The following is a 24575-nucleotide window of genomic DNA, read 5'->3' on the forward strand; positions in this document are numbered from 1 at the left end:
AATTTGGAGATGGAAGCTTGCCAAAAACAAAGGACTTGAGAAGGAACATGCAGACTGAAGAATGGCCTGCTCTAGCTCCTGTGCCGCAGTCACCTGCTACACTTTAATACTGTATTTTGGATGATTTCTCTCATCATCATAATTTCCAAAGAAATTAACGTATAAACAGCCCAGATGAAACAACCGCAAATTACCAAAGAGCATCCAAAGATAGCCTCTAAAACACACCGTAAATCTTTGTGTGACGTCAGTGGGAAGCAAAACATTCACGTTTCTTTGCAAGCTCCTTTGACCAGAAATATGATGGTGAATGAAACCTAAGACTGCTCGACTTCTAAACCAAATGAGGCAGTAGAGCAGGATCGGGTAACACAAGAGTGAATAAATTCATTTATATAAGTAAAGTATACAAAACCACTGACTTCATTTAAAATATGTAGAGTGAGGAAAACAAAATTAGTAACTTATATAAGATAAACAACCTGCAGTGAGACTAAACAATTATTAAATAAATAATGTAAAAAAGTCTTAGCTGAATCTCATTATAGTTATGACTAGATGTCAACGTGTCATGCAGCTAAAGCTGTCCCAGATGTTCAAAAGATGTTTCAGCATTATCTGCTGCAAGCCGTAGACCTCCATCTGCCCAGCTCAGCTCCATTCTTCCAGCTTCGCTGAGTCATCTGCATCTCCTTAATGCTGTGGCTGGCTGCTTCTATATATCCTTCCTGCATAATGTTACTTCTTGAATCTGTTGTTTTGATCTCCCATTAGCTTTTTCATGTTTTTTCTGTTCCTTTCCTTATGCCTCCTTTCCATCCTCCATCTTTGCCATTTACTTTCTTGCTTTTCATCTCTGCTGCCTTCTTTTTTCAGCCTCTTTCTCCCTTTCCTAAATCATTCCTTTTCTGAACAACTTCAGTGTGGTTATTCTTCCAGCTGCCCTCACATTCCCTCCCCTTCTCACACCCCCTTTATTACCACATACCTCCATGTTTATTTTATCATTTTACCCTCTTTTTATCATCCTTTTCTCCCTCCTTCTCTTTTCCCAACTGTTCCACATTTTCAGCCTTTCTCTGCTGCACCAAGGCATATAAATCATTATGTTCCCTTTGTCTACCCCTTGTTTCACTTTTATCATGACTTCTTTCCTTTAGACTCATCCTCACTGCTGTGGTACTTTCCTTGTACTTCTTATGTTAGCTTAAAACCCAATGGACTACTTACAGCAATAAAAGTGTTATGTTAGTCCTGCTATATGTTTATGGCACTATAAAATCAGAACTGGAACATTACGGCAGGATAAAGGCGGATGCTTTTTCATGTCTTAAGCGCAGTTGAGCTAGGTGTTACTGTATACTTGGGCCACAGGGACCACTGGCAAGGGTAAACTACTGTACTTCCTGTTACAGAAAGAGGAGAGAGAGAAACAGAGGGAGTGAATGTAAGCTTGGATTCATCCCCCGCCCCCTGTTGTGTGGTCTCATAAAAAAGCTTGCCACACAACTTGCTTGATGTGTAGTTTTTCTGGCAAATGGCAACCAGCCCCTGTAGCTCGATGGATCTGCTGGACTGGAAAACAACAGCTGAAAAAAAATATCAAAGAACAAATGGCAGCACAGTTCACAATAGAGGTTGTGTGCATTTCTATATTACTTAGAGAGTGTCAACGCTGAGTTAATGTCTTTTGATACACCATAGCCTCAGATTTGGCAGATATTTTGAAGTCTTTATGTCACTGGACCTGTTGTAGCTTTAAATAAATTGCTACTCCAGGGCTTGAGTTTATGGGTGTATACAGTACAGCACAAGTTCTTTTATTTAGTCATTTTCAAAAGTCAGTTTGGTTTCGCTCTTAGCTATGATGTCAATTTTCTCTGTCTCTCTCTCCCTCTCTATAGACAAGTAAATTTCTGTTTTTTCTGCTCTGAGGAACCAAGACTTAACTGGATATACTCACACATAGTTGTTATCTGAGTGGATATTAATGGAGCACTGTGCACGTCGTTTCAAACTATCTAAGTTGTTGTTCTAAACTGTTTTTTAATTAATGGATGTGACTATGTTCAAGTGTCTCTGGAATTTTTTGAAAATGTTTTTTTTTCATAAAGTTTCAAACATCATGTATGCACATCAGGTTCAGTTAGGTTTTACACAAGACTGCTGTGATCGAGTCTAACGTTTTAAAATCGGGAAGACCTTTAATGCAAAATTCATTATCTTTATTTTTGCTTTTGCTCCACTTCACTGGAAAACAGCATTCATCAACATTTCTTTCTATGTTCAGCGCACACGTCTTTAAGAGGCCTTTTACCATCACCATTATAAAATGCTGCTCATTGACTAAACAAGACACCTATTCATCTTATAATTTGCAAATTGATTTTTTTCTCTGATCCAATAATAGATTGTATTCATCCAAACCTTTAATTAAATACAGAAATTGGTTCTTCACTGTGATAAGAATGTGTTACACTTTGTGGCCATTTTGCAGTCGCCTGTATCGACGCTCACTGTGAGCTTCAGCATCATCATCGACGTGGCTCTGACCTCCACGATGAAACCAGTGAGGTGTTAAGGCCAGGGACTACATGTGCTGCTTCTGCTCTAGTCATGAGTAAAAGGTCATCACATTATTTACTCAATACCACTCTTTACTTGATATGACCCTGAAATATCAGGCTGAAATTTGGAAATGAGCTGTGTTGTTGACTCAATTTACTCCCTCTGGCAGTTATTTATACAAATCCAAGTTTAGAGTTATAGAGACCATGACAAGAGATGATGATGAAACTTAACAGCTGCTAAACAATTTAACTACAAATATTTTTTACTGAATCCACAGTTGGTTCTGCATTATAAAGTGGCTTGAATTAAATGGTGTGGCGCTCTTGGTACGCTCGATTAAGACCTTGAGTACCTTGTAAAATAAGGTTGATTCATTTTGCTTTCAGACAAAACAGCTCTCTTAAAAGTTCCCTGAAAAAATGTACCAAATTTATTTTTGGTCACTGTAGTTGATGAACAATGAAGTTTATGGAGGACAATTTGGCATTGATAAAGCTTTGGAAAAAATCACTACAAACTGGGGTCATAGCCAGTAGGAATATCTTGGTTTATGCTTTAATCTTAATTCTGTGATATAAGATATTTGCCAGTATCGGGTATGATGTGATTCTATTTACATACATGCTGATTAAATATCAGACACACTGTAAATACCTAATTAACATGACACACCTTAACTTGGTCCAAATGGACTGAGAAGTGATTAATAATCACAACTCGAGACTTCAAATGTTCTGTAGAACAAGAATTGTCAGATCTTTGACCGATAATTTAGTCATATTTTAAAGACAAACCAAAATGTTATCTTGTTTAATATTTTAATATGCAAAGATTTGCAAGATTTCTTTGAGTTAAAGGAAACTGATATGTATTTTTTCTTTGCAGTTAATTCTTTGCAGTTCTTTGTCCATTAATCAGGACAATAGGTCATTAATCAAATGTTTTGTAGATTGACATATAATGTCAAATTATATTTTGTTGCAGTCCAACTGCCATTTTTGGGATTCCCAATATTCAATGTAACTAAAATGGCTATGGAATAAATCCAGATTATTTTCTTACTCATCTCCAACAAAGCGATGTACCTTCCTGTGAAGAGATACCTTGAGGACAACATTTAGACAATAATGTAGGTGAATATGTTTTATAGAAAATATCCTTAAACAAATAAGCTAACATGCATGTGTTTGAACACAAGCACAGAAGGGGCCTACACACAAATCCCCAGCAGGACACAACTTTAGAAACACTGCTAACCACTCACCATAATGCTACCCACCCTAAATAAAACTAATCATGGTGCACTTCCTTTTCTTCATTATTCCCTTTAGAGGTCACCACAGTGGATTACCTCCCTCCATCTCACCCTATTCCCAGAATCAACATTCTTCACACCAACCCTCTTCTCTTTTCCTCCTGCCTGTAAGCTGCATGTTCACCATCCTTGGTCCTATATATTTACCATCCCTCCTCCACATATGTCTAAACGATTCTCAGCTTTACCTCTGTAACTTTGTCTCCAAATGATACATTATAAACTGTTCCTTTCACTCTTGCTCCTGTCTTTCTGTCACCACTCATCTTCACCCACTCCATGCTATCTCTCTTGTGCACCGTCCGTTGCTTTGGATGGTTGTCTCTAGGTATTTAAACTCAGCTACCTTGACTACCTCTACTCTTTCCAGCATCTTTCCACCTGTCTCATTCACACACATGTATTCTGTTTACTTCTACTGACTTTCATTTATTTTCTTTCCAGAGCATGCTTTCTGAAAACATCATACTCCATGACATTCATAGCAAGTACCCTGAATATACTGTCTAGTGGTAGTCAAGTCTCAGAATTCCATCATTTAAGCACTGTCAGGCCAAGCTGGAAGACGACAGTTTGAGAGATGCATGTTCCAGATTCTAATCTACGTCCCCATATGAAAAAAAAGAGACATACTGTCTATAATCAGACAAACGTGTGGCTATTCATTAGGGCTGGGCCATATTATACCGTTCACGGTAATACCGGTATAATGTTAGGCAACGATAGGAAAATGAAATATCGCGATAGAATGGGAGTAAAACGCGCATGCGCAGTGCCTTTGTTTTCATACGCACATGGCCGATTGTTGAGTGAAACAGATGAACCAGAATTGGTTTGTAAAAATGGTGCAACTTCAGTGATGTGGAACTGGTTTGGTGTTTGTCCGTCAGATACACAACAAAGCACATTTTTTTGCAGAACATGCAAGCAGCCGTTGTTATTGTCATATTTGTCGGACTAAGATGCTCTTAAATCTGGGAGTAATCTGGGTCCTAAACTCCGTATGCTTCAGGTCAAACAACACTGCAGCATCACTTAGAGTTAAAAATTGTCTAAATTCTTTCATCTTTAATAAAACGATCAGCATTGCTGCTTTACCAGGTGTAACTATAAAGTTTAACTTCCAGGCATCCATGAAAACAAAAGTTATTACATTTAACGGAGTTAGAAGTTAGCAGGAAGCTAGCGGAAGTTAGCTCGCTAGTTTCGCTAGTTACCTAAGCATGATATAGCATGTTCTGACGGAGAGATTTCTGAAAAAAATCAAACGTACAGCTCTGCTATCACTTCCAACATAAATGAAGACAGGAAACTAAACAGCAGTGACGTTTGTAGGGTTACTGAAGTTGGGCTAGCTGGTATTAGGGTTGCCAACTCCCTGAAAAATAAATAAGGGACACCTCGTGGCCAGGGCCGGGCGACCCAGTTGTCTTCACCCTTCCCAGTGTGGTGAATTTTCTAGCTCTTTTTTTGTGTGTGAAATTGTTTTTTTAACCATTTGACTTGAAGTTGATTTAAGTAGATGCATATTCTATTCTTTGTGATATGAACACATGTGAAACAAATGATCATTTAGCCATTTATTTTTAGCTCAAAATGACAACATTAACACAGTAAAACAGGTCTCTTTCTTAAACAGAAGCCTGTCATGCTTAACTTTTGAGAATATAAGTAAATCTTTCTTTAAAAGCACTCTGTCCTGCTTAACTTAAAATAATAGAAAACAATAGAAAGAAAAATATTCTTGTAACAGTGCACATTTAGTGCATTTAGTACAATTGGCTTCAGTTGAGGTATTATTTCAGCTTTTCTAATGCTAATCAGCTGCTCCTGTTTGTAAACCCGCTTGTTCCCATGATTACGCATCATAACTCATCATCATTATTCATCTATGTATTACTTTTATGTATTAGTCATCAATTTGTTGTAATCATCTATCCTTGCAGTTGTTTATTACACAAAATAAATTATATTATCACACTTCTGGCCACATAGCGCTGATATTCACTGCACATGCCCATATTAACGTTTTCCAGCCAGGTGTTTTCCTTTTCCCATTCTTCCCTTTCTCTGAGGGGAACAAACATTGCTGCTCTAATGCTGGGCTCACACTGTGCGATTTTTGGCCCATTTTGAGCCGATTTTTGAGTGATCGGACCGATTTTGGCCTTCATTGTGCGTTGTGTAGTATACGTGGGGTAACGAGAAGTGATTAACACCTCACGACCAGCTCCCGATCATCAATCGCTCGTGAGGGTGTCACCACAGGCGCTCACACTGCTCACGCGCAAACGTAAACGTTGGTGAAAAAGACGGCGCAGCACGGCTGTGCAGCGTGTGATCTGGACACAAGCGATGGAGGCACAACTTGTAGAACTTTGGAAAGCTCATCCGAGCCTTTTCGATGTGGCATCACAAAATTATCACGACCACAACAACCGTGAAAATAGTTGGATTTACACTGCTGCTCAATCACAGCTGCCTGATCAATGTTTTTCATTAGCAATTTAGCAAAGTTGATGGTAGTGGTGTGTCTGTGTGAGTGAAAGACAGAGAGAGCGAGCGACAGATTTTCTGTTATAACCTTCATTTTATGGAGGCACAGTGTGAGCACTCAGGTCGCATCAGAGCATCGGGCCGTATAGTGTGAGACCCTGCATCGTGACCTATGAACGTCTAACCCCTGTGAGTCAATCGTGCAGTTTGAGCTCTTTCCTGCCTACATTCACAATTTTTTACCTGCCATCTCCCTTCGTGTTCCATTCATCCTTCTCTTTTCTCCCTCTTTTACTATTCTCTTTTTACCACTCTGTCCCTCCTCTCTGTCTTTGATGTGCAGGTAATGAAAAAGCAGAATCAATTGGCTGCTGCTTTGTGCAAGCAGAGGTGTTGAATGGAAATCAATCCGTTACCTAAAGACAAGGGAACTGCAAAATAACACAGACACACCAAAAACTTCCTACTGAAAAAAGGGAGAGTAAGGGAAAGTGGGGAATATGAAAGGACAGGACGAAAGAATAAGCGATCTAACGAAGAGAGGAATGATCAGCGTGGGTCGTGATAGGCTGTCTAATAACTCCCCCTCTGTGGCCCCACAGAAAGCTGCTTGTTTGTAGTACTTAATGTAGTATTTTGAAGTCTCAAGGTGAAAGTCTAAATGCACAGACTCTGTGCTGTGAATCTAAGCGAGAGCAACAGAACAGCTGTAATGTTATCTTAAAAAGACGGACAGCTATAAACCCTACTTGTCCCGTCTCTGTATGTTACACTTTCTAAACGGGGTTTAGCGACAAAGAATTATGAAGAAAGAAGACTTTCCTGGAAACCAAGGTCACGGTCATGATGACCCAATTGGTCATTCCCGGTGTTCCCGTTGACCATTATGCATATTGATGTACGTGTAGGGATTAGTAGCGATAGGAAAGAGATTTCCCTATGGAAGCTTGAGGTGTTTGCTAATTCCCCCCCCCCTAATTTACTGGAGTAAATATTTGGCTCAAATAACAATCATTCCCTGTGAGACTGATCTAATCTGTGTAATCCTGTGCAAACAACAAAAGTCAAGAAAGGCCAGCAGAGCCCTCGCCGTCAAGGCCATCCTGTTTGAGTCAGCAGGCTGGACTGTTTTGTGTTAGTTTGCGAGATTGTCAAACACTCTCATGTTTCTTTGCTTTCCATCCTCGTCTCATATCCTTGTTAGTCTAACTTGCCCCGATATGAACTTTTTGTCTGTCCTGTAAGGGAGTAAATAAAGACGGATTATCTGTGCATATGCTCTGATAAAAAACAAGCTTATTGTCTTCCACTTTAGGATTAATTATGCAAATTTCAGACAAGGAAGTGTGTAGGTTGAAAAAAAAATCCCAGTGAATACATAATCATTTTCATGATCAAACAGAATTGGCAAATACACATTTTTTGTTTGTTTTTTAGGGTATTTTAACCTAGAATTTCCATGGTCATGGCCTCGGTTTGCCCATGTGCATAAATCTCACTTACCTTCAAGCTCATGCAGAGACTTCATAGTGACCTTACAACTCCCACATATATCCCTTTCACGGCCAGCATTCTTTCTTCGTAGTGCCCCAGTAGCCCACTTGGAGTGGCCTAATAACTCCCTTATAGTCACCTTGCAGTGCCAATATATCAGCCTTGTAGGTATGCCAGTGCCCAGATGCCTTACATTCTCACTTCTCTCCAGCTGTTCCACTTGTATTTCGAGTGAAAACATTTTCCAAGAGGATTATTAAAGTTAGATCTATTCTGATGTAATTTGATCTATGCTGCTCAAGCTTGGCTCATTCTCTCAGTAGGCCACATCATATTCAATTTCTCACTCTGTGTAATGAATGTTATGCAGTGATGCTGTCAAGATTACCTGTAAACCAGTGAGTCATCCTGGCTTCCGTTATACTGTATCTGGAACATCCGAATTCCTGGTATATTCCTCTGGAAGTTGAACTTGATCAGTGCAGTTGATGACGTGGCCTCAGCTGTCACCACCCTCTTATCCACACCACTCTTCACATCACCAGTCACGTTGCTCCCGTTGGCGCCGCCTCGGGTTGACGTGGAAATGTCCGACGATCGCGTGTCAGACTCCTGGATGTTGTTTGTGTTGTTGGAAATGTGCGGGAGTTTGATAATAACCAAATCCACTGTTTGGTGAGCCTCGCCGGCGGGGTTGGAGGAGATACAGGTGAACGAGCCAGTGTCTTGCACCTTACTGATGACAATGTCCAGAGTCCCGTTAGCGTAGACAAGTGTTCTGGAGGAATTAGAGACCAGTTTACCCTCAGGAGAGATCCAGTGAATGGCTGGCTCTGGGTCACCTCTTGCCTTACACCTTAAAAGACAGAAAACCAGTGAATTGAAACTTGAAACAAGACAGCACAGGGACAACAGTACAGTAGAAGCAAATCTTAATGCTTAATGGTTTCTGGAATCCTGCTACTTTTCCTCTGAGACTTGGGTGAAAAGTAAGAGGCTGAAACTTATCTACTATGTTGACAGAGCACATTTGAATTAGAGTACAAATGATAGCCTTTGTACTACAGTTGGTTAGCTAATAATGGAGTAGTATTAGGTTGTAGTAGTATTACTTCTATATTAAAAGGTTTCTGGGTCAATAAAATTATTATAACTCAATGCTGACATTTAAAAATTCCTTGTCTTGGTGTAAAATTAGTAAGTTAAGATACTAAAAAAGTAGTTATTAATTTTTTGTGTGTCATAGTTCATAGCTCTTTTGAGACAGAGATCCAAATAAACAGCCAGAAATGGTATCAACCAGTCAAATTTTATAGCTTAATTCATGTCTCACATGCTATAAACCAAAAAAGAAGAGTCAGAAAAAAACAATGTTCATAATATTCTATTTCATCAAACAAAAAATGGTTTCGCAACAAAGCAGACTCAATTTGAAGGATTCAAATTAGAAACAATCAAAGTGAGGAGCATGTTTGTCAGGGTAATTTAGCTTTCCCCTTTTCTGCAGATAATTACAATTACTGTGAAGTGCTTCAAAAGTTATAGAATAAGAGCTAACAAAAATCACATTTTTAGCTGGAGTCACACTACACATTCTCCACACATGGTTGTTAATGTTAGAAATGAACTAAAAAGGGCTCCTGGGATGTGAAGTTCATTTGAAGTGAAAAAGCGAGAAATGAAAGTGACACAAACACATACATTTAAGCTGTTTCAACCCTAACCCCAGACTTTTTAAAGGGTAAAGATATGCAAATTGCACTGTGTGTGCATTTCTTCAAATTTAATTACTAAAGATTTGTGTTCATTTGTTGACATTTTCTACCAAAGGTTTTTAAAGTTAATTGGTAATTATGTGACAGCGCACCTCAGATGTTGCAGAGGAAAACTTGAGTGGTGAAAAGTGTGTAAAATAATTCCCCCATTTTTTAAAAGCAACAAATAATGGTCACTCTTTTGAGTAACAATATTACTATGATAAAGTAAGTGCTGGGTATAAAAATGTGTTGTCAACACCTAATTACCTAACCATACACTTTCTCCACTTTTTCAATTTCATGAAATAAATTTGTATTGCACAAGATTGTTAGTAGAGAATATTTCCTTCCCATATGATTGCTGGGTTTTCTCAGAATCTATTATTGTACGATCTACTGTACAATATAAAGCGCCTTGAAGCGACTGTTGTTGTGATTTGGCGCTATATTATATAAATATAACTGAATCAAACTGAATAGAAAAGCTGTTGTTGTCTTGATTTAGTTTTGTCCTGTAAAGTCTTTGGTAATATTTGTGTCTGTCGCTGATGTTTTATGTGTCAGTAAGCAGTGAGGCTTTTCATATTCTTGCATGTTTGTGCAAGTCAGGTGGTTACAGGATGATGGCAAAACTGCACCACATAATAAAAACTTTACTCCCTGATTATTATTGATTTCATAACCACCATATTATGTTTAGATGCAATTCTAGCAAGAACTGATACCTGAGAGCAACTCTCTGGCCTTCAAGGACCCTCATCTCGTGAGAGTATCTGGTGATGAGTGGAGGCTCGCAGAGAAACTCCTCTTCAGGGATGGACCAAAAGTATCGGCCAGACAGGTGCTGGGGTGTGGCACACGTCTCCAGGTCATCCTCCCTGCTCAGCCTTCGCAGCCAAAGTAACTCACAGTTGCAGTGGAGAGGGTTGCCACCGAATGACAGTGCAAAAGAAGAGAGGTGCATCCCTGACGTTGCTAGAACCTGGGAGTGCATTAAAAAAATGTGAAAATTAGAACAGCAACATTTTTATAGACAATTCCACTACGTTCGGTCGAGTTTGGTCAGTTGAATGTGTGGTTCCTTGCTCCATCATAAACATAAACTACTTAATAATGAGAATTAAGAGAGCTGGAGACTTGTCCTTACATTTGACTCTAGAATACTTTGGTATACAAAGGAGCATGGTCAACTCAATGATTGCAAGGTGCCCAGGACCTGAGGCTGCAAAACAAGTCCAAATAATGGGCTCTCGATTCTATGCATGACAGTTGGTATGGGGTGTCTGTGCAGATAGGCTGTGACTGGTGATCACCAAATGTGGCACTGTGCTTTATGGCCATCAATACTTCTACTCTGGACTCTTCTTTTTAGATAAGAAAGGTTTCCTTCTTTCAAATCTTCCAAACAAACCATACTTTTCACTTTCCTTGTATTTGTACTACTGCAATTTTAACATTTAACATGCTAAATAAGGGCTGCAGAGTCTGAGATGCAGCTGCTGGATTTTTGCAGTTTGTCTGAGCATTGCATGGTCTGATCTTTTGCTGAGATATTCAGTGTGCTCGAGCCCAGCAAAATGCACATACTAACAGTTTTTAGAGGTGGTCACACCTACTTTGATTGCATTTGATTTGCAGCTTTTTTACATTACAGTAAAATAAATTGATTTAATAATTGCACTGAAAAATAGATAAACAGCTTTAGCCTGCTGATTCACAACCTGTTTTTATTTTATTTTGCGTGAATTCCCCAAGGACTTAATTGCCTAAATACGGTGGTATTGTGTGGTAGGCTGTGTTTAATGTTTTTGATTGAATGTGGTGGGAAAGAAAATTCTAAGAATACCTGTGCTCGTTGAAAAAGTGGGTCAGGTGGTAGCTTTTGGAGTTTATTAGAGGTGACATCCAGCCGGTTTAGTTTCTGTAAAAGGGAAAAGGTTCCCTCTGGAATGTATTCCAACATGTTGTGGTCTAAACTCAGCGTGTGGAGGCTTGTCATTCGCTGGATAAATAACAGAATAAAAGAGACATTTATTATTGTTTCTTTCAATGTGGTTAATTTTTCACACATTCGATAATGATAAGGGGAACAGAGCAAGGAAACAAAATGTGTGGTGAAAAAAACCTCTTTTAAAGTTTTAAAGTTGACTATACTTAGTTACCAAGCATTACAGTACTGACATTACCTACTAACACAGGGGTCAGCAACCTTTAACACCCAAAGAGTCATTTGGACCCGATTTCCACGCAAAAGAAAACACTGGGAGCCGCAAATACTTTTTGACATCTAAAATGTACCCAATGCACCCAATATCCTTCGGGGTCAACCTTCAGGATCAATAAAGTTTTATTGAATTGAATTGAATTGAAAAATGAAGATAACACTGTATATATTGTTTTTTACCTTCATGTATGTGTTGCTTATGAAATCCATGAAGTGCTACAGAGAAAGTTACATTTTATTTATGTAATTAACACATTTTGAACTCTTAAAGAAATAAAACAAAAGGAAAGACACCCAGCTGAACTAAAATGATCCATGCAGCAAACAAAAACTGTTGTGAGCCGCCGCCCTTATATCGCCTTTGGGCTTTTGGAGCCTTGACCTGACTTTTAAAAAATAATTTGAAAAAAAGCACTATGCTGCTAAAAAATGAAAAATAGATATTTGCAAAATTCTGCCTAGTATGTATTTTACCTGGTGTGTGGCGGGACGTGGTCTGCAGCGCCGCTGCAGGGGAGGCGAACGCAATCACGCCTTGCCGCCTTTACGTCTGTGCTATCTATGCTGTTGTGTTGGTATGTGTCGGGCTGTGAGCTGAAAAGCTAAAGCCGGCTGTATGCGTACAGCAACCGTGTGTGAAAAGTGGTCAATAAAGAGATGCTGAAAAGCATGTTCATGCAAACATCGTCGGGTCTGCTGTGATGTGTTTACAATGGAATTTCTGGTCCTGAACCTCTGCGCACAGCGTCTGCAAATCGGGGCTGTATGAAGTCACTTTCATCTTTACGCAGGACTGTAAGCTGTCATCTGTGAGGGGTGAGCGGTGTTTGTCTTTAACATTGTTCACGGTGGAGAACAGCTGCTGACATAATGTGGATCCGAAGATCCATAATTGGCCTACCTGGGGTTGAAAGTCTCAATAAATGCACGGTGTATCGGCGGGTATACCGGCTTCCGCGAGTGTGACGCTTATTTTGAGCGATGAAAAAATAATAGAATATAATTTTATTTTTATATTTCAATATCACAATAATCTTCCAATTTAGAACTACAAGTTAAAAAAGAACTAACATAAATAAAATATGCTTCAGCTAAATACTTCTATTTTATTTTCCCAAACCACGCGGAGCCGCACTATAAGGACTAAAGAGCCGCATGTGACTCCGGAGCCACAGGTTGCCGACCCCAGATCTAACACATCTTGGCTATCAGTGAAACTGCATATACAGTTATTGAACTGTCAACATAATGACCTCTGCTTAGTCCCAAAGCTCATTTAAGTCTAAAATAAATGCACCCACATTTTTTAAGGACTTTGCCTCAGGATGCTTTTTTTTTCCAATGCCCTCCAGCCAAACAAGCTTCAAAGTAGTGTTGCATGTTAAAGAGGTTCTAACCTGGATGGCCTCCCATGGAATAGTGTCGAGGTTATTGTAACTAAGATCCAATTCTTCTAGTGCCAGCAGGTCATTGAATGCTCCCTGGTGAATCATGACCAGTTGGTTGTTGTTCAGAATCAGGTGATGAAGCTTGGACATCCCACTGAATGTATCATTGCCTATCCTCGTCAGTCGGTTGCTGTGGGAAATTGAAGAGAAATAAAACTTCAGAGAAAACGTATAAATAAGATTTCATATTGTAAGACATTATTTTTAGTTCATACCTGTTGAGGTGCAGGGCTCTGAGGTTTTCCAGATCAGCAAAGGCATGAGGTGTGATGTAGGAGATGGTGTTTCTGGATAATGTCAGGTCCACCAAACGTGTCATGTTTGCAAAATCTTTTCTTTTCACACTTTGGGCAAAGATGAGACAAAAATAAAATATCGTTAAAATGAGGTAACTGCCATACTAGTGACCCACATTACACTTATAAAATACAGTCTAGCGAGAGTGGCAACTCATATAACATCATGTACTGCAGTAATGCAGACGTTCTACCAATAGAGTTTCAACAACAGCTATCGAAGGGTTTTAATGTAAATGGTTTAGTCTCATGAGTATCGTTATTATTGATGTGACGATCACCTTGTGACAAAATTGTCAGCCAGTCGTAGCTCCACTGTATGTCTGTCAATGTTGGGTGGGACAAATAGTAGACCTTTCTTGGCACAGAGGGTTGCCAGGTTGGGTGACAGTATTTGACATACGCAGCGTTTTGGGCATATCTGTGCCCGCACAGCCATAGCGACGGCCAGCATTACACACAGTACCAGCCTTTCCATGGTTACCCCCCGTACCTGGAAACAACACCTAAAATAAATGGAAACAAGACAGACCAAGAGAGAGAAAAAGAGATGTTAATGACATTTGAAATGAGATGCATATAACTAAGTGAACTGGTCCCATCAATTGGCCCCAAACTCCTGGTTTGCAGTCACATACACTTGTTACTGCCATCTGGAGGCCATTTGGATCTGTTTGATATTTAGTAGGAAAGAAGGAAAAACTTATGGCAAAAGTAAAATGTTAAAAACAAATGGAACGTGACAAAGAAACTGAGATAAAACATGCTTCCCCATTCAAAAGTCTTTTTAAAAGGAGAAGGATGTACTTCCTCAAGCTTCTCTGTAATAATACATTATCTATCACCAACTGCACATCCTTTGATATCAACTCAAATAACTGAATGCAAAGATGTATATTAAAAGTCAAGTGTAGATACAGTATGATGATGAGAGCAGTACGGAGACAGGTGGCTGGGCCTCTAAAAATCATCTGTGGTGGATTTTTTGTGCACGTTAAAGAATAAAGTGATCAGTTATGGTGGTCAGAAAAAAAACCAAAAACTTTATAACCAAACATGACTATGACCACCAAACAAGAAGAGGGTTTTATTAGTCTCATTTATTGCTCAGCAGTGTTATTGTGCATGAACATGAGTGAAAAGGCACACATACTCAGTCATCATTAACAAGCCGCAGTGCTTGTAGTTAATTAGAGTGTTAGTGCGAGAGTGCAGGGTGGTCAGGGAGAGAGAGAAAATCCTCATTAATGGCAACCTTGATTTCAGGTTTGAAGGACATGGGAGAATCACCATTAAACAGATCACAGTACAAACAAGCATGCACACGCAAACATCTACGCATTCACAGAAGAACACAACACAGACATAATGAGGGTGAAACAGAAGTTGAGGATTTGTCTCTGTGAACTTTTCTCACACTTTTCATTTGAACAAAAATGCAGCAAAACAATAGAAACAACTTGTATGCTGTGTGTTCCATAATAGGTTTGTTAAGATGTTTTAAAGTTACAACTGGGAATGCTCACTCTCTCATAAGATAACCTATTATAAATAACACACCATGGCATATGTATAGGTAAACTGTTTTATTCATGGCCTGCTACTGCTTTATAAATCAAATCCAAACCAAAAAGGGAAAAATATCCCACAAAACAGATTTTTACACTCTGAGAATCCAAGAAGGGTAAAAACATAAACCTCAACCTCAGCAATAACGTCTTAGTTTGGTCTGCTTTGAGAGAATTGCCCATAATATGTCATTACTTTGAAGACTGATTTGTTCCAATCAGTGTCTTTGCTGAGAAGCAGCCAGTTAGTGGAAAGGACATGAGTGCAGAATGAAACAGCAGCAGCATTTGGAGCCATTTCAACAAAAAAATGAATTTTAAGCCAGAGTATTTGCAAAGAAAGCACATGGTACGGCCGGTTCATCTAACCAACTTGCGTAGCTGGTGTTCATACCATTACCCGAGTCCCTGTGTAATAAAGGAGCCGCGCAACCGAATGTCTTGTAGAAAGCAACACGTCTCATCAGTCCTTGGATGTCATTCCCATCACTAACAAGCACACAGTGAAGGTGTTAAAATCAAAATGCTTTTTTGTTCAATTTTGCCTCCATCTGTGGTGTGAATTCATCACTGTGGTGTTCCTGCACTGCACTTCCCAGACATAGACTGTTAGTACAACCAACACTGCTCATGCTAACCTCATAGTTCTCTTGTTTATTCCAAACTGGAACCACATTTTGTTTTTGTCAGATGTATTTTTCCTGGAGAAGAATTACAAGATCCTACCACTTCCAGTCTCTCTGTGGTGGCTTTGTTTTTGTGTATCACTGTTTTTTATTCCATTGTTATCATTTTGCTGTCATACTTAGCCTCTTCATGGTTGTTTTGCAGCTCTTATCTTATCTTATCACATCACTTTGAGGATATTTTATTGCTTTTTCCTTTGTTTTTCTTATGTGTGTTACTTAGGTTGTTCTGCATCCCTTCCTCTCTTGTCTTTTGACTGGAAAAGACAAATCTGAGCCAGGTCTTCTTGACCCTTTGCATGCCTGGGTCTGTGTCCATGTTCAGTTCAGTAATCCTTCCATGGCCATTTAATGTTGGGGTGAGTGTCAGGCTCCTGGGCTTTGGAGCACTGGCCACTACATAACCTACCTGGAGATCAAAAGTATTTTTTGTATCCTACTATTTGCTACTTTTAGATTTTCAAACTACTGTAAATGGCACCTGTATGTTAAGACCAGAGTTTAATAAATTATATAGAGTCGTGTAATATTAACACACTACCCAGGACTGATTACAAAACCATTCACCAATCTGTAGTCTAGTTGTGAGGTCCTCTCTCTGTACTTCTTACATCTGTGTGAAATCACTGACATGAAATTTGCTACGATGTCAGAGGTCGTACAAGTCCAGTTTTTCTTTTCCTCTCTGTTTGAGTGCAGCGAAAGAAGACCAGAAAGATGGAGCAGCAGCTAAATAGATCACCGGATGACTCATATGCTCTGGTGCTACAGAAAGAGCAAGAGAGCGAGCGAGAGACAGCTCTTGACCTTTCTGACACGAAAGCAGATATCACCTCATTAATTACTCTGAGAAATGACTGTAATGAGAATGAACGAGTGAGACAGAGAAATGGAAAGGAAACGGGGAGAATTATCAGAGAGAGTGAGGAGGAAAAAAAGAGCGATCAGAGAGCCAGCTAATTAAAATGAGTGCTGAGGTGTGAAAGAAAAAGGGGGAGAGGGACGAATTTCATTTAGAGAGAGGAGACGAGGCAGGATAGATGAAGAGGACGTTGTTCTGTCACGCTTTGTATGCGATATGCAAACCGTAAAGCCATCCGCTACACAGGAGGGATAAGGTTATATGTCACACACATATAAAAGTGAGCATTTCACCAGCACTGAACTTAATTTTCACACAAACTCTTCTTCACTCGCAACCTGATGTAGCTTGAGGTGACATGTAGGACCACTGGGATCAAATGGAATGGTGAATTAACCAAAGGGATTATGGGTAAGGAAGACAAATTAAGCTCTGTTTGCAGCGATGTGTAAAATACGATTCTGTTTCACACATGTGTGTGCTGCTTTATCCACTTCTTTGAAATCCATCCACCCTGTTCCCCCGAAGGTCTCCCATAAAGCCAGTTTCACCCCTGGCTTGCTCACTGATGAACAACCGGCTTCCCCGGACAGCTCAAATGGATTCTCCACACGCTCCATATACTGAAACTGATCTCGGGCTGCATTCAAATCTCACAGGGATAACCAGAGGCACAACTTGGCAGTTAAGAGTGGTGGCTTGGAAGTATTCGCACATTCAAACTTCTTTGAAGCTGCGGAGAAGCCACCATTGAAGACTTTTTGAGTGTTTTTTTTCCTCCTGATGAGCTTTTCACACATCCAATAAGCGAGTGATACAAATGTGATCATGCACTTTATGGTAAACCATTTAAATGACACTTTAGCAAATTCTATTCTCAACAAACTAATTCAACTCCCCCAACGCTTTACCACGACCACACAGTTATTAATACGCAATATAATAATAATAGCAATTAGCACAAGCATACATGCTGACAACAATTTCAACCGCTTGTATAGGTTATGTCATAGGGTCAAACAAAGGTTCAACAAAGTTTCCCCGCAGAAATCTAAATCAGACCTTAGACTGCCCATCATTTGAAGCTTGCACGTAAAGTAGGAACTAAGCGCCTAGTCTATTTCTCCAGTGACTTACCACAAAACCTGGCTAAATTTGCAAAAGTGATGCACAAAAGATGAAAGTTAAAAACTACCTGCGATTATTTAAAGTGACTCATTAAATAAAACAGCACCTGTTCCGCTGGTATTCATCTCTGAGTGACTGTTGTAAGTCGAGAGCTCGTAGCAACAATCTTTACCACGTGACGTGGATGTAGCATCAGAAGTAGGAAACTACTCTGACAATCCTAAAGTGTCATCCAGTGGTTTTGCAGGGCTCTTTACTGAGGAGTGTAAGGTAGTTTACTACAGCACTTGTTGTGTTGAAATAGATTATTTATGTCAGTGTTAGGAAAACCCTTCACGCATTTAAGGGTCCTCCCACAGTCTGAGAGGACTGGGCTCTTGTTGGTGAGAGTGACATTTGTTTACTGCGAAGTATTCTTCCTGACAGGAAAAAATACACTGAAGCTTACAACCTCCAGATATTAAAGTGATATAGAAAATTAGATTACCGCAGGGACTACATTTAAGAACATTAAGCATTAGTTCAGGTGCATCTCAATCACCTATTAGGGAAAATAACATGCAAAGCTCAAGCTAATCTATGACATTACAATAAAGCTGTTGATTTTGTATCATTTGCAGATAATGAGTCTCGCATTTTAGTTATCTGTGGCTTATAACCCACCTCATAGTTCTTCAAAAAAGTAAGTGCAAGATGTTATATCACAGGCCTTTCCTGAATGTTTTCGTTCATTTGGAATATCCCTGAGTTATTATACAGTGGGGCAAACAAGTATTTAGTCAGCCACCGATTGTGCAAGTTCCCCCACCTAAAATGATGACAGAGGTCAGTAATTTGCACCAGAGGTACACTTCAACTGTGAGAGACAGAATGTGAAAAAAAAATCCATGAATCCACATGGTAGGATTTGTAAAGAATTTATTCGTAAATCAGGGTGGAAAATAAGTATTTGGTCAATAACAAAAATACAACTCAATACTTTGTAACGTAACCTTTGTTGGCAATAACAGAGGTCAAACGTTTACTATAGGTCTTTACCAGGTTTGCACACACAGTAGCTGGTATTTTGGCCCATTCCTCCATGCAGATCTTCTCGAGAGCAGTGATGTTTTGGGGCTGTCGCCGAGCAACACGGACTTTCAACTCCCGCCACAGATTTTCTATGGGGTTGAGGTCTGGAGACTGGCTAGGCCACTCCAGGACTTTCAAATGCTTCTTACGGAGCCACTCCTTTGTTGCCCGGGCGGTGTGTTTTGGATCATTGTCATGTTGGAAGACCCAGCCTCGTTTCATCTTCAAAGTTCTCACTGATGGAAGGAGGTTTTGGCTCAAAATCTCACGATACATGGCCCCATTCATTCTGTCCTTAACACGGATCAGTCGTCCTGTCCCCTTGGCAGAAAAACAGCCCCATAGCATGATGTTTCCACCCCCATGCTTCACAGTAGGTATGGTGTTCTTGGGATGCAACTCAGTATTCTTCTTCCTCCAAACACGACGAGTTGAGTTTATACCAAAAAGTTCTACTTTGGTTTCATCTGACCACATGACATTCTCCCAATCCTCTGCTGTATCATCCATGTGCTCTCTGGCAAACTTCAGACGGGCCTGGACATGCACTGGCTTCAGCAGCGGAACACGTCTGGCACTGCGGGATTTGATTCCCTGCCGTTGTAGTGTGTTACTGACGGTGATCTTTGTTACTTTGGTCCCAGCTCTCTGCAGGTCATTCACCAGGTCCCCCCGTGTGGTTCTGGGATCTTTGCTCACCGTTCTCATGATCATTTTGACCCCACGGGATGAGATCTTGCGTGGAGCCCCAGATCGAGGGAGATTATCAGTGGTCTTGTATGTCTTCCATTTTCTGATGATTGCTCCCACAGTTGATTTTTTCACACCAAGCTGCTTGCCTATTGTAGATTCACTCTTCCCAGTCTGGTGCAGGTCTACAATACTTTTCCTGGTGTCCTTCGAAAGCTCTTTGGTCTTGGCCATGGCGGAGTTTGGAGTCTGACTGTTTGAGGCTGTGGACAGGTGTCTTTTATACAGATGATGAGTTCAAACAGGTGCCATTCGTACAGGTAACGAGTGGGGGACAGAAAAGCTTCTTACAGAAGACGTTACAGGTCTGTGAGAGCCAGAGATTTTCCTTGTTTGAGGTGACCAAATACTTATTTTCCACCCTAATTTACAAATAAATTCTTTACAAATCCTACCATGAGAATTCATGGATTTTTTTTCACATTCTGTCTCTCACAGTTGAAGTGTACCTCTGGTGCAAATTACTGACCTCTGTCATCATTTTAAGTGGGGGAACTTGCACAATCGGTGGCTGACTAAATACTTTTTTGCCCCACTGTAACTGAAGTATCTTATGATGTACCCCAGTTTTAAAAGTTTCCCTTATGGTGTAAGATCAACATCAGATATTATAATGAAATCCTTTCAGTGAATTTGTTGCTGTTACATGTGTTAGTTATCGTAAATCCACTTTATACAACTCGCCTCGTTCCCCCATTCATACAAGCACTTTTTCTATGTTTTTTTCCTTTCTATTAAAGTGCTTTTATCTAACTTTCATACACATTCACACTCTGATGGATGCATCAGTGAGCGACTTGGGTTTAATATCTTGCCCAATATTTGGAGCAGCCAGACATCAAACCACCAACCTTCCAGATTAGTCGATGACCTGCACCACCTCAGACAGCCACCAGGTAAGAACAAGCAAGCATTTTTTCTTTGATCTGGATGAATTCACGTTTTTAATCATTTAAAGTTTTCAAGCTGACTCGAGGATGACAAAAAAGAGAGGTTGACTTCAGAGTTGTTCTGTAGCTTTTAACCACATTGCATCAGATTATTGACACAGAAATGATCACATTTAATTTTCTGTTTTTTCAGCACATTAAAGAGAATATAGCCCAGCAGATTCTACCCTACTTTTGAAGTTTCCAACTAAAGTAACAGCCCCAAAATCCAGCAAGACATGTCTTCAGAATGTAATTCAAAATAATAACCTTGAACTCTGTGGATAAAAAACGTGTGAGAATTTTTGTCCTAAACACTAAACGAGAAGGATTTTTCTTTTTTAAAGGTTTTATTTTAGCCTCTTCCAAACTGCAATTCAGCTGCAACCCTACCGAATGGGATGCAACAGAAATAAAGCAAAGCATTGTATCCACTTTAATACTTACTGATGGGCCATGCTTGGAAACTTTCTAAAAGTGGCAGCGGGTCAATAACATAACCTTGTACAGGAATCACCAGGGTGGAAAGGGTTAAAGTGCTCGTAGATATTGCCACTGGGAGCTCATGTGACATGATTGAGAGCTCCAGAGCAGTTAATATGTGGACCCTGTGTTTTCTTTAGCTCGGCACGAGACATGAGCCATACACACTAAATGACAATAAATGCAACTTATTTGTGGTTATTCACGTTAATAATGATGTCAGATCGAATCAAAAAAGATTTGTTGTGTTTCGTGTGTTCTTTTTTGACTTGGAAAAGCATGTTGGAAAAAAGCTCCCACTTCCCTGTTAATTTCACTCATTAATGCAACTAAGCACTTGCAGGAAATGCACCCACCTATTAAAGAAGGATCTGGGTCAATCGAAACAAAATTTAAGCTAAATGCAACAACATCCAGCGCTAGTGTTTGCATGCTCACAGACTTTAAGAGAATTAAAGCTTGTAGGTTATACTTGTTGTTGCTGGAAATACCTTTCAGCTTCTGTTTTTCATTTTGTCAATCAAATTAATAGCTTACATGGTCTTCTGTGGCTACAAGCCTGCACCTTTCATGGCTTATACCAGCATCTAATGCATAACAAAATGCACCAATGCCCAGACCACTTAAAGCAAGGGTGTCCAAACTTTTTTCACTGCGGGTCACATACATAAAAATATAGGAGGGGCTGGGCCACCTACTAGAAATTAGGTATATAACCTTAACTTTAGTGTATTAAAGTTAGAAAAATCACTTAAAAGTGATCGAATATGTTATATTGTTGAATATAATTAAAGACAAAACTGCCTTCATCACAGCTTTCCATAAGCACAGCTTCATCAGACAGTTGCAGTTTAATGTTGGCTGACAAGTCTTCAGTGCGTCGCACAACTGTATCTCTGGACACGCTGACGTTGTTGAAGTCCTGCACTTTTTCCGGGCACATTATTTCAGTGACTTTAACGAGGCCGTGTTTTATGAGGTCTCCATCTGAAACAGGCTTGCCATGTCTTGCGATGAGTTGGGCGACCTCATAGCTGGCTATTGGAGCCTTTTCCTGGACAATTTGAGCACGAAAAAAATACTGTTGCTGGCCCCGCAGGAGAGCTACCATTTGCTTTAATTTCTGCTCTCGCTCAGCACCAGTGTAGGATGCATAGGCCTGATGTTTGGTTTCATAATGAGGTCGTACATTATACTCTTTCATAACTGCCACAGTTTCAGTGCAGATCAAACAGACACACTTCCCCTTGAATTCTTTGAAGAAATATTCACTCTCCCACCGTGTCTGAAATTCTCTGCATTCACTTTCTACCTTTTGCTTCTTTGGTTCTGTTTAGTAACTTGGGGTACATTTCTTCTGTGATTGTCCTTTTAGGTGGAGCAACTGCCTTGATCAACAGCAGCTCCCCATGATGTTAAAACTAAGAAGTGCAATACACTCAAGCAAAAGTTGATGTGCGGCCATATTCTATTCTATTTATAAAATTACTTGTGGGCCAATTAAAAATGGCCCGCGGGTCACAGTTGGCCCGCGGGCCGGAGTTTGGACACCCCTGACTTAACGTAACCTGCTGGCTTTGTGTTCTCTCTCCTGCACCGTTTGCTTTGTTTTTCTGTGCGTCCACTGAAGTAAACTTTATGCTTAAGCTAATGGTTTACTCACTTGAACAACAGGGGTCAGCAGCTGCCTAAATACATCACAATTACTCTTTATTCAATTAGTGCACTGTGAGAACGTAGCGCTGAGTAGGCCTAAACACACACACACAGGAAAATGAATCCCAGCCGCACCAAGACTTAAGTCTAATCTGTATGCATGCTTTGCATTTAAAACAGATACTCGATACCTTCTGTGTACATACAGACACACATTAATTATAATAGTGATAGATTTGCTAAAGATTCCACTTAATAATTTTAAAAAATATCAACCTAACCTAAAAATGTGTTAAAACATTCTTCAATTAACCTTTTCATCTCAGTGGTCAATGTGCAAAAAACAGGCTTTATCAATCACTAAAATACAAACTACCACTACTTGTGGTGATGCATTTATCTGAGAAGCCTGTTGGTACTAGTATGAGATGAGATGAGCAGTGAAGCAGGTTTAACACCATAGTTCCCACAAACACTATCCTGAAAAGACTGTTAGAATGCATAACTTGAACAAAGAAAGGCTGTAATATAAATATTTTTTATATACTGTAAAGAAAAAAAAACAATAAGACCAACTTATATCAGGATTGAATGGAGTGCCACCTTTGCAGGTAATATTCAGGTTGACCATTTTAATCCATAATTGTATAGTTAAGCTTAATATTTTGGTATTGGGATAAGAACTAATCTGTGTAACAACAGTCATGGAAACTAGAGTATAAATGTTCATAAATAATATGGAGCAGGTACAGTTTTCAACTGCGAGTACCTAAAATTACCTAAAAAACAAAAAAACAAATGCCGCTGGATACTCGTTACTACTGCAACAGTGTTCAAGAAAGGGATGTATGCTTCTGTTTGCAGCAGGTGAACACATTGTGCAATCCATTTTTTATACTTCTGGTCTTTGTGGCATTTAAAAAACGTGAGTTTTGTATATAAATATCTCTCATTCCCAGCTATATGTATTACCAGAACAACTGCTGGTTAGGAAAGGGGTTTACTGAACAGTCTATTTCAGTCTCTCCACCTGACTTTATACTGAATTCATTCTGCACATGCATGTTTTCATTGCATTAAGGATGAAAAATCCTCCTTAAGCCTGCCTCCTGTCCTGCATCACAATCTCCGCTTCATGACAGAATTGGATTTAATGGTTCAAATCAAACCAATCAAAGGCAGATACAGCCAGCTGGATGATTTATAGGAGTACACGAGCTGCCCGAAATTCAAGATGATCACCGCCAAGGTCATTCTGGTAGGAGTGGAACGTGAGAACACACACATGCCCAAAAGCCATAGGCGACACACTGATGTGGAAGCATGTTTAATGCATGCACACAGAAATGTATACTAGATGTACTATCCTGAGACATGTATTGGTTTTAGATTCAGTTATAAATGCACTGGCTTCTGTTTTTGTATGACTGAGAACAGAAGAGAAGCAGTAAAAGGAAGAAAGCAGTGAGACAGTAAGATTTGTAACATGAGATCTTGGCGGTTTGGTGCTTTAAGTGCCTGATTCATGGAGAAGCTGTGTAATATCTGGTCTACAATTCTATTTCTGCAACATTGCATCACACCACTATTTTTCAAGAGACAGCAAAGTATCACTGAATGGATGCACCCTCATGTTCACAATACACTTTCTATGCTATAAAATCTGTCAAAATGCACACAGATGCATATATCAAAGCGGCTGAAGACACTGTGTAAAACTGTCTCAGCTCATTATTTTATGAGGTATCAATGACGTTTGGTGACTGTGGTTTAGATTAGAATGCATTCTGTATTAAGATAAAATCTTGAATGAGGCTAACTGGAAACTAACTGGAAAGCTA

At 39.7% G+C, this 24575-nt stretch overlaps 1 protein-coding gene across 2 annotated transcripts in view; it reads right to left on the bottom strand.

Moving 5' to 3' along the window:
* lrfn5a (leucine rich repeat and fibronectin type III domain containing 5a) overlaps positions 1 to 24575 on the bottom strand; it is a 135732-nt gene that overhangs the window by 11550 nt on the left and 99607 nt on the right. For both annotated transcript variants that reach the window (XM_004559322.3, XM_004559323.3), the window contains 6 exons: positions 13883 to 14107; positions 13521 to 13649; positions 13255 to 13435; positions 11480 to 11635; positions 10359 to 10615; positions 8265 to 8732 (listed from right to left, as the gene is read on the bottom strand). In XM_004559322.3, the coding sequence (XP_004559379.2) occupies positions 8265 to 8732; positions 10359 to 10615; positions 11480 to 11635; positions 13255 to 13435; positions 13521 to 13649; positions 13883 to 14079 (1388 nt within the window). In that variant the 5' untranslated portion in view covers positions 14080 to 14107. The remainder of the gene's footprint in view (positions 1 to 8264; positions 8733 to 10358; positions 10616 to 11479; positions 11636 to 13254; positions 13436 to 13520; positions 13650 to 13882; positions 14108 to 24575) is intronic.

The sequence above is a fragment of the Maylandia zebra genome, linkage group LG19 (assembly GCF_041146795.1).
Source record: "Maylandia zebra isolate NMK-2024a linkage group LG19, Mzebra_GT3a, whole genome shotgun sequence".
In the NCBI taxonomy this organism is placed as follows: domain Eukaryota; kingdom Metazoa; phylum Chordata; class Actinopteri; order Cichliformes; family Cichlidae; genus Maylandia; species Maylandia zebra.